The sequence below is a fragment of the Perissodus microlepis genome, chromosome 7, assembly GCF_051167445.1.
Source record: "Perissodus microlepis isolate ML-2025 ecotype Zambia chromosome 7, ASM5116744v1, whole genome shotgun sequence".
Taxonomy (NCBI): Eukaryota; Metazoa; Chordata; class Actinopteri; order Cichliformes; family Cichlidae; genus Perissodus; species Perissodus microlepis.
Window position 1 is genome coordinate 41,077,742 of NC_140467.1, and position 11,057 is coordinate 41,088,798.

The window sequence follows — 11,057 nt, forward strand, 5'->3', positions numbered from 1 at the left end:
ACTTTTTTATAGTAAGAATCTGTTGCCATAGATTTGAATAGGTACGCTGTAAAATAACAGTTAAAACCTTGTAAATGTAACCGTGTACTGACAGTTTTTAACTGTGACATTAGTTAGAGTGTACATGTTTTTAGAATAGTGTTCATATCATATCACTGTAAGTATGTATTATACTGTAGTAGCATTTGGGAGGCGTTCTGAAATCTCAATTATTTCTGTTATCAACCAAAAAGTGTTTGCACGACCAAGAACTGAAAGAAGCTACTCAGTGCTGGAATGAAATACTTGTTCTCTTCCAAATTAAAAGCCAAAAGGCTGCTTTCTACACAAAACATTTAAATCCAAAAAATAGTACATAGTTTAAGCTTAGTTAAAGAGAAAACAGACTTGCACGAAACAATCATATTAAACACACAGTAAGGAAAGCTTACTATTGGTATGGGTGGAGAAATTCAAATGTGATTTTGCAATACTCCCATATTGAGTACTTCCATATTCATCTACACTAATACAGAACTAAGATAACACTTGCCAACACATTATTTCAACACAATATATAACACATGTATTAAATATACAGATTATATGTAACATATGATAGAAGTGTTACCACATATGGTTCTGAGCATTGGCCTATATTCTACACTTAATTAATCTTTGACAGTTCAGCTTAGACTTAAATTAATTAAAAGTACATTAATATTACATTGCAAAGCTGGTTATTAATAAACTGAAAGGCGTTTACATCCTTAGGGTACCTTACTTTAAAGAAGGTTTTGGGCTTACTTCAGTTTTTTTTTTTTTTTTTTTTTTTTTTTTACATGTTTAAATAAAGTAACATTGACCTAACTGAATTTAAATTAAATTATGTTTTAATTCATTTTAACAAGACAGTTAAAATATTTCTTAATAACACTGCCAATGCACAGTTTTTGAAAGCTGACTGTTCAGACATGGCTGAAGCAGAATGCTTTAAATCTCACTGTGGCTATTTGCCAAACTCATTCCCAGAAACCAGATTACACCGTCTGCTTTTCTTAAACACAAGCCTCTCTCCAACACACACACACACACACACACACACACACACACACACACACACACACACACACACACACACACACACACACACACCTCATTATACTGGTTGTTTGGGTAAATAGGCTTAGCTGAAATGATCCACAAATTCCAAAATGTCAGTAGCATAGTCCAAAGAGATGCTCAGGCACAAGGACTACAAGGCAGACACAAAGTCTAGCAGACAAGCTTACAGCTACAAACATAGTTATTGTGGTATTTCTCCATTTAACAGTAAAGAGAAATTCTTCTGATTCACTGACCTTGCATAACTGCACACCTGCTCGCAGATTATGATAAAGCAAAAATGGCGCCACTCCCTCTATATCAAGCATTGGTATGCACTGAATTTGTGTCAAAAGACAGAGCACAGCTCAGCCATGATGACCCCAGTGCAGAAAAACCCATGTTATTATCGCTGCTGTATAATCTGTGACAAAAATCACACATTTACCTGTGTTCGCAGTCAATTCTTTGTACAGCATTAACGCTGTTTAATATTAAACTTGGAAATGCATGATCACCTCAAGCGTAGGAGGCATTTTCACACTACTCAGCCTCACAGTGCATTCACAGCGCAGCATTTGAGGAAGCTGATCTACTTAACCTGCCTGCATATTCTGCTGAGTGTGCCTGACTGTACAGTTTTGAGCTGGTTTCTACATTCATGTCTATTATTTCATCAAACCTGTTGTTACATGCTGTAAAATAATTCAAGTAAATGATACTGGATTTGCTAAACATAATGAGGAAAGAAAGCCCTGGTTTCTGTCATGGATAATAGAGATGATGACACCAGTTTAGTAAAGCCATAGTGGAAAATGGCAAATGTTGACTTATGATAGAGGTGGCATTTCACTCAAACAGAGTTTTATATGCCACAATATCAGATTTTAGCTGTATTAGTAACCAATTACAATGTCTGGGCTCTATACCCACTGTTTCAGTGAGTCTATATAGCACAAGGATGGCAAAAAAAAAATCCTATCACACAGGGGCAATGGTTTTTTCCTGTGTGGTTAAAAACTGATCAATTAACCCCAATGGCTTCTTCCCATCTTCTCTTTCACAAATAATCACACTTAAACCTGAAGGTGACACACCCTGCCACAGCAGCCTAAACATTAAAGCAACACACCACAAAGACAGAGGTGTTTTAACTATTCATGCCAAGTTTGACGTCGTCAAAACTGTTAACTTTTTATCCAAGTAAACACAAGGTCAAAGAAAGATCACACTATACACTGGTCCCTAGCTATAACGCAGTTCACCTTTCGCAGCCTTGCTGTTTCGCAGAATTTTTTTTTGTGTGCAATTTTGCATGCTTTTTTTTGTAAAAACAGCACGTTGTGTTCTGCGTCCTGATTGGCTGTAGACCATTGTCAATCAATCCTGTGCCGTGTCTCCTGTACAGCACAGAATGCATTCAGCTTGTCAAATTTACATAAATCTTCGATCGCTAGCAGTGTGACTCTGAAGTGCTGTACTGTATGTTTGTAAGTTTTCTCCCCAACAAACACAAAAATGTCCACAAAACGTTTTGCACCGTCAAAGGCACCTGCGGTAGCACCCAAAAGGCAGACGAAGATGCTAACCATCGCACAAAAAGTTGGACTTCTGGACATGCTAAAGGAAGGTAAAGTTACCGTATTTTTCACACCATAAGGAGCACTGGATTATAAGGCGCGAATCAAATCCGTCAGATAAGTCAAACTTTACTCAACTCATTCTTCTTGCTTCCTCTACTTCCGTACCATTGATTCATTAATGTTGAATTCTCTCACAGCTGCTGTATTCCCATGTTTTGGACCTGAAAACAAGGTTTGATCTTTGGTTTCATTCTATAATACTGGACTTATTTTTCTACAAAGGTTTGAACTTTGAGAATGTTTAAACAAGAGAGAAAAGTGTGAAAATCTTCGTGCCTGTCTGAGAAAAGTGTATAAAGTGTGTAGTGAGGGGTTTTAAAGCCTTAAAACATCTATAATAATTGCAAAAAATAAAGCTGGCTACTTCGCGGATTTCACCTATCGCAGGTTATTTTTAGAACGTAACTCCCATGATAAACACATTTAATATTCACTATTCACGCAAAGTGTTTGTGTCCATGTCTTTATCGCAGATTAAGTTGTGCAGGGGCAACTGGCACAAAGGGAGTGTAAAGGGTGATCAGGTGTTATGTCATATAAACATATTAGTGTTACTGTATACCAGGTTTAAATATTAAACTTTAAGATTACACTTCTAATTGTTATGCTGCACTAAATGGAAAATTCTGCATGTCACATTTGCACAATTTCTGCAAGTAAGCATGAGAAGAAGGAAGAGTAGCATAAAAGGGTTTCACTTATTGATACAAATTACTTAGCTTTTTTAAATGGGGTTTAATTTGTTTATAAAATACAATTTTGTATATAAAATAGCCAGAAATAATAGGAAAAAGCACAGCTTTCTCTCAAGTGAAAGCCTATTTTGAACATTCAAATTCTCTCCTCTCTGTAGATACAGTTGGTGAGAAAGAAACAAATAAGTTTATTGCCCCAATCCAGATATCATGTGAAACAACACATGAAACAGCTTGAGAGCATAGCATTTGAATGCATTCTTTTTTTTTCCACTTCTTCACTTGTTTGAGCAGTTATATATAGTTAATAGTAACTTTAATAGTAATAGTAAGTTTAATTATTATTATTATTATGACGGTAAGGAGGACAGGACGTCAGAAAAAAGCAGAGTGCAATCCAGTAAATATTCAAAATAAATGACCCCAGTTTCTAACAATGCAATGGTTAGAACAAAACTGAGTGGGAGACGTGGCATTAAAGACACGAACAGGGTGTTTTCCTGGTTTTAAATAGAAGTTTAATTTTGGTAAAGTAATCTGTTTCACGTGCTTTTCCTTATGTGAATAAAATGTGTCATTACAAAGTTTACAGGTCATATACAGCTACGCTACGGCTTGAATAAATTTTCATCATGAACCCTTCTCAAACTGGAAAAAAACATGTATTCAGTGTGTTATCATTGACCTTCTATAGCTCATAAATCACACTGTGACATTAACACAGGCTGGTCTTTTCCTGTTAAGCCTCGTGTTGTAGGCTTGTTTGGCTGAGCTGGAGAAGGATCATTAAAGTGAAGCATTTATTTAAGATTTGACACTGAACCACAGTTTCCATTGCACATTGTCCGGAAATACCTTAATGTCATAAAAAAGCTATTTATAAACTTTCTGTTACTATTGTTTTTTGATTTTCTCTTTTAAAGGAGCCTCTGTTTTTCAGGGAGACATTCCTGAGCATCTGTCACTGCCAGACTGAAATAGTACTAATGGCTGTTAAGGGTTTCTGTAAAAAGCAATGGAATGACTATAGGCTAAGGTAAACACAGCAGCCTGTGAAACTTTGGTGCTGCATATCCTAATCACGACCAGTAGGTTTTATCACTCTGTGTGGACTGAAGTCCTGGTACTGTTTCAACCAGTTTTCTACAGCATAAAAACAAGTGTCTGCTTTACTGAAAGTTTCTTGCTTTTAAAATAAAAAATTAAGTAAGCTTCTTTTAAGCATCTGTTCTTAATTAAATGGTGAAAAAAATCTAACATTTTAGAAAAAAAAAAAGTTGGCTACTGTACTTTTCAAGCAGCCAGTAAGACAGAAACTGTTTTTCTGAATATAGTAAAATCAATACAAGACACACTGAGGGTGTTATACTGACTGATGGTGAGGAATGTGTACCATAAAGAAACAGACACTTTTGCAGGGAGATCAAGGAGGTTATTAAATTATTTAAAAATATGGCCTACTTTTCAGCAAAACATTGCCTGAATATAGTCAGTTTGACATGGAATTTTACAAGAGAGACAGCTATTATCAAAAGACTGTCTATGACTTATGCATGGCGCAGAAGTGCAGGTCCAAACATCAAATTACAAATACGAAAATGGGGACCAATTACATAAAGTAGGAGACAAACCAATGAATTGTCCAAGCAATCAAAAGTGCAATAGTGTACTGTATGTGGGTGGCAGGTCTGCAAAGGCATGCATGACAGCAAACGGCATCGGTTCTGTTTCTAAGCAACGCTCACATCCACAGCTCTCTCTTTCCTCTCTCATTCCACCTACGACTGGCTATTTTAGTGAGGATGGGCATTTCACTGTAAAAGCATCTCAAACAATTTGCAACTGCTACTGATATAACAGGGGCTTAGACAGGAAAACACCTGGCAAAGGTGACGCAGACACCATCCATTACACGCACTGTGAAGGAGCTGTTTGACCTTGGAGCCCAGTGCTGGACTCCACATTTTCAAGAACAATGGACACTATTGTACTCCTCCCACATAAATGAATGAATTTGCAATAATTTACTGATATTCGGCAGTAGAGACATAACAGAGAAAACTGGGTCATTTTTGTGAGAAATCAGCACGTGCTAAGACCAGCCCACATGGTGGTGTGACACTTTAAAGGTTTACCCAAAATCACTTAGGTATTTTGAAGTTTTCGTCAGTTAATTATCAGAAAACAAAGCAAAAATCCAGGGTACCAATGCTTCTTTCTGTTACTTTCTATCACAGATGCTAATTCGGTGCAGGCTTGCTACTGAAACTATAATGTATGCTCAATGTCGCTTGCAGGAAAAAAAATTTAGCTGAATAATTGTGATTTAGGGTTTAGGTTGTGACATCTGGAGTAGGTGTAAAAATGATTTCCATTCTGACAAACCTTTCAGCTGTGTACCTAAAAAGTTATGAAGGCTCAAAATGCTTGAAAAAAATAACTCAAATTAAAAAGCACCAGACTTTGGGAACCATTAACTGAGAAAATATTCATAATAACAACCATTTATTTTTAATGGTTTCGTTAAATATTCTGATGTTATTGCACAAAAACAGAAAATGTATTCCAAGGGGGGGACCTTATCTAAGATTTGATTGATTTTATATGCAATGACACAGCTTTAAAAAAAAAATGGAATCAAACATTAGGAATAAATTGTTGATACTGTTTTGTTGTTCCCAGAATAATTTTAAGTGCACATTTTATTGTTTTCCTTGATGTTTTAGGTGTGGATCTAGAGGGGGGGGTTTCATTTTCTCCACACTAGCACACATCTAGCCCACTACACAATAATCCCGAATCGTGTTATGCCTTGCAGCTCATGTTGTGGGTATAATTGAATAAAAGGGTGCAAGTACTTCACCTAATTCCTCCTCTGCAGATCAGTCTCTCTCCCTCTCTCTCAGCAGAGCATGCCATTAAATCAGAGCTCACCATCCTGCCCCACCACACACTTGATCACATGGAAACTGTTTACATAAACCAAGCGTCTCATTTAGATACCATTCCTCACTACAGCTGCCAACGTCTCCACTTCTGACACACCCTCCTTAAATCCAGTAAACTCTGCAGACCTTTCCTGTCTTGCCGTTTGGCTCTGTGTCATTAGGGTCACTGTGACAAAAGATGAGTCAGACGCTGTGGAGACGCCTAACTTCCTGTGAGTGTGGAGCATCTCAGACTGTGACCGAACAAATGACTGAACTACCTTGGAGCAATTCCTCCCAAAAGAATGATTCATAGTCAGCAGGATCAAATTCTCATTCGGAGCAATGCAGAGTCAGACGTATCTGTGGTTTTTGTAGGATTCATTTAAAAAGTTTCCAAAGTGACTCAAAGAGAAACGCATATAGCTTCTACGTTGTCAAGCAGGGTAAAAAAAGCAAAAAGCTACCACAGTAAATAGTTCTGCATCCTTTTTTGGGCCCTTAAAATCCCATGACATGCCAAGCGAAATCAAGTATGTTTATAAAGAGCTCCAAAATGGATTACACGGGCATCATGATTTGTTTTAGTTCTCTAAACCCATTTATTTTTTTCTACAGCAAATATCAAAATATCAACAAGCCACAGGCTTCTGCTGCGGAGTCCAAAAACTGAGGAATTCTGCCAAAAATCATTGCCGACTGTTCAAGACATACATGCACAGACAGTGACTCATCCATGCAGACATGCACATGTGCACACACGGTTGCATGTACACAACATACACAGCCAGAAACACATGTTACATTACTTACATCAGTTTTTCTAAACTTGGCTTTGAGGCTCTTCATGTTCAGTCCGACCCATGCAGTCGCTCACTCAATCGCTCAGTCGAGACTGCGAAGAAGGGAGGGAAAAAAAGCCACACAGATGTTTAAACTTAGCCTCTGTGATGTTAGTTCCCATTTTAAATGTGACTCAGTGTTTCTGAAGACTTGATTTTTGGGCTTTTTGTAACATTATATTCGCATAGGTTAGCCTTGGTGAGCTGTAAACACAGAGCACAGAAGCAGAGACAAACAGTAGTCTGTAAAAACTAAAGAGCAGTGTTTGCTAAAGCCTCATCAATGAGTTGTAGTGTAGCGCTAAGGGACAAAAAGAGTCCTACATTTGTTATATGTCAGAAGCACTTTTTCATTTAATTTCTCCTCTTTTATAGTACCACATGCAATTCTCTTTTAAACCTGTTGCTGATTACGATGCCTCGCTTTCTATCGTTTCCTACAAGGATGTTATAAATCACAGCAGAACCCTTGAGGATGTCTGGCGACTGTATTTTTGCAGCCTGACTGCCTCAAGTAATTTTCAGTTCCTCAAGCCTGAAATGACCTTGTCAGTGATTTAACCCCCAAATATCCTTTGGCACATTCCTGCCGAAATTGGGCATCTAACTTACTTCATTATTTCCAAGGTCTGCTTGTATTACAACTCAGAGCACAGTGTAAGCAATTTGAGATTCTTTGCAAACATTACTGGCAGTCTTGGGTGCAGGAATAAACATCTTTTAAATGTGTAGAAAGCACAGAAGCATAAGTTAGAAAGAGTTAATCAGATTTTAAGTCTTATTAGAGAAGTGGGAGGGTGCAAAATAACTCCTGCAATATCTAGCCAACATTCAAGCTATTTGCCAACCGCATTCATAAGGCAACCTTGATCCTGCTTTGCGTACAATGAAACTGGCGTGTGCTGTTATAATTTCTCTGCAGAAAGCACGGGAGTAGAATAAAAAATAATTGTCCAGGATGTCCCGCTGAAAAGCAAACTTCACTACTGACTGCTGTCAACAAGCATCTCTGACCCGAGCGTCTCAAGCAACTAACCTTTGCATATTTGCCTCACTGCACATCAAACAGCCACATTTTTTTTTCTTCTTCTTCTTTTTTTTGTACACGGATATTATGAATACGCGGAGAGACACGGTTAAAGCTTGGATATCAGATTGGACTTACACGAGAGCTGTGCTCCGTTTAAATTCACCAACGGGACTCACACACAGTTCAACTCTTAAGCATCATTTCGACCTAAACTGCTTACATGATGTGAAATTACTGGACACACTTACCCTAGTCCTTGTGCCGAGAGTCGCGGGGAGCGCGAGACACATAAAAGAAGAGACAAGCGCTTTTTAAAAATAGCTAAAACCAGATTAGCCGCTGAACAAGTGTGAACACAGCGAGTCTATGTGGAGCTATGTCGACCAGGAGGGAGCATACGGAAGGCGAAACCGGAGCGACCCTTCACGGCGGCTCTCCTCGGCCCGCATTCATTAAAAGTTGAGCTGTTGGTGGACTCCTGCTCGTCTCTGGTTTGGGACTCAACTCAACGGCCGCTGCCCGGTTTAGGAAAGTGACGTCACTCCCCTGGAGCTCTCGTGACCGCGGCGAGCGAGCCCTGTTCTGTTCTCTATTGTACCCCCCATTCATGTTGTGGTTAAAGGGGCATTTCCCACAAAACCCCACCGGAGGGGCGCACATTTGAGAACATTTGGACCCTCGCCCACAGAACAGGCGGTCACGCGTTTTCATGCATTAAACTTCTGCTTCAGCTATTAATTCAACTACATAATAATAATATTAATGCAAAAAAAAATGTCTCGAGCTTTTATAGTGATATTACACTTGAAAAACACTTTAGGGTTACAATTTATTTATTTGTTAAAACAAAATAAAATAAAATGTGTTTTGAACAATTACAGCTTCCTTTGCCATCAGTGCCACAGGCAGGTATCATGCGTAAGAGCTGTGCTTTTATCAGGTCAAAAATATGTTTTGGTTTTTTTACATTTAAAATGGAGTAATTATATAAAACTATCAAATCTATTATAAACATGACGTAGCATGTTTTTGCTTAAGCATTTATACAACATGTCTCATTTCTTCCAATCACACAAATTCACTCTCTTCTACATCTATGTGCTTTCACATTCCAATGAATGCATCAGAGGCAAGTCAAGGTTAGGTATCTTGCCCAAGGACACTTTGGCATGCAGATTGGAGCACCCAGGGACTGAACCGCCAACCTTCTAACTACAGGTGACCACCTCAATCTCCTGAGCCACAGCGACAAATGTTTTATGTATGTATGTAAGCTAAATATTGTAAAATAATGGTCCCCTGGAGATGTGCCACTGATGTTACATTCTAAGAAAAGTCTATTATTTAGAAAGGACACATCACAGTGATGAAACCCTAGAGCTTTCCTGAAACTCGAAAAGCATTGTTTATGGTAAGTCCAGTGTCTCTTTTCTTTTTCTTTTGTTTCTCTTTTTTTGGAACATAGCTCAGGAAATTTACTCAAATGCTTTAAGGGGATGTGCTTTATTTAAGTAATTCTATGTAATGTTTCACTATATTTTAGATGCAAATGTTGTACTTTGTACTGATACCAATTATCTTTAAGCTTTAACTGCTAATAGTTTGCAAATGTTAAAGCATCTATTAATTTTCATCCAATTATCCAATTTGGGGTTGAACCGCAAAACAGATGAGCCTATCTCAGCTGTCTTGGTTTGAGAGATGGGGTACACCCTTGGTGGGTCTCCAGTCTATTGCAGGACTAAAACATTTTTTGGTCACTTAGGTTGGCCGACAAGCTTTATTTAAGGGAGCTAGACACCTGATTTTCTAAACAGTTGCAAAACACTTACTGAATGAAAATAATTTTGAAACTCTGTCATTTTCACTGTACAAGGAAAAAGGGCTGTGCACTAGCCCAAACTCCATACCCAGTGTTTTTTTTACACCAATTATTGTACACTGATTAAATAGTCTAATTTCTTGTGTCTGGTGTGCCACTCCTTTTAAGAAAAAAAAAAGTCAACACACTTGAGTCTTACTCAGAAAGAAAAACACTGATGTATGGATAAATCCTGAGTAAAACACAAAGATGATTACCAGACAGAAAAGCAACAGAAATAAAACTTTGATTGTATTTTATGTTGGATGGTGAAGATCAACACAGCAGGACTTAATATATCATAACATTTCTACCCTAATATTATTCAACCTCCACAAATCTGGACTCTCAGTGCCCCAAAGATTGTGAATGGGTGTTTGTTTAAGTTGTGCACAGGGTGTCACCTGGTCTCCAGGCTGTAAATTCAGTGTGCATCATCTCTGAAGTTGAGAAATGCTGCTAGCTGAACAAGTCATGTTGATGTTATGGGTCTATGTTGCAACAGGACTGCGGTGAAACGTAATAATACAGGTGTGAACCTGTCTGAGCTGTAAGGGTGTGACGTTTATGTCATTTGTTAAGATGTGATAATGTATGCTAGGATAGCTCACTGTGTCATATAGTAGCCATTCTTTCAAAGTTTTTTTTCTTCCTAATTTTAGGGTTTTTGTGCTTGTAAACTATACATTTTTACTAAATTGTTGGTATTTTTTTTTTTATAATAAACTAATATAAAGTGTGTTCTGATCTGCTTCTCAGATGAAAATGAGCAGCATTTTTTAATGAAGCGGTCTAATTTGGGAATTTCTGATCAGAGAAGAAAAAAAAAAAACAGAAAACAAAGTGAGACAAAGACTGACACACGTTGTTACTCATAGTTTAGTCTGGTTAGCCGAATGACAACCCCGGTATAAGGTCCGCTATAATTCCAGGTTAGAGGCAGCAAAGAGAACCAGAAATCTTAGTAAATGGTAAG

General features: G+C 37.9%; 1 protein-coding gene across 2 annotated transcripts in view; it reads right to left on the bottom strand.

The window, feature by feature from the left end:
* rai14 (retinoic acid induced 14) overlaps positions 1-8,823 on the bottom strand; it is a 52,297-nt gene extending 43,474 nt beyond the window's left edge. Inside the window, exons 1-2 of one of the 2 annotated variants that reach the window (XM_084935067.1) lie at positions 8,469-8,823; positions 7,162-7,243 (exon numbers count right to left, since the gene is read on the bottom strand). In XM_084935067.1, coding sequence (XP_084791193.1) covers positions 7,162-7,197 — 36 coding nt within the window. In that variant the 5' untranslated portion in view covers positions 7,198-7,243; positions 8,469-8,823. The remainder of the gene's footprint in view (positions 1-7,161; positions 7,244-8,468) is intronic. The other variant, XM_084935066.1, reaches the window with a different exon arrangement.
* Positions 8,824-11,057: the final 2,234 nt, after the last annotated feature.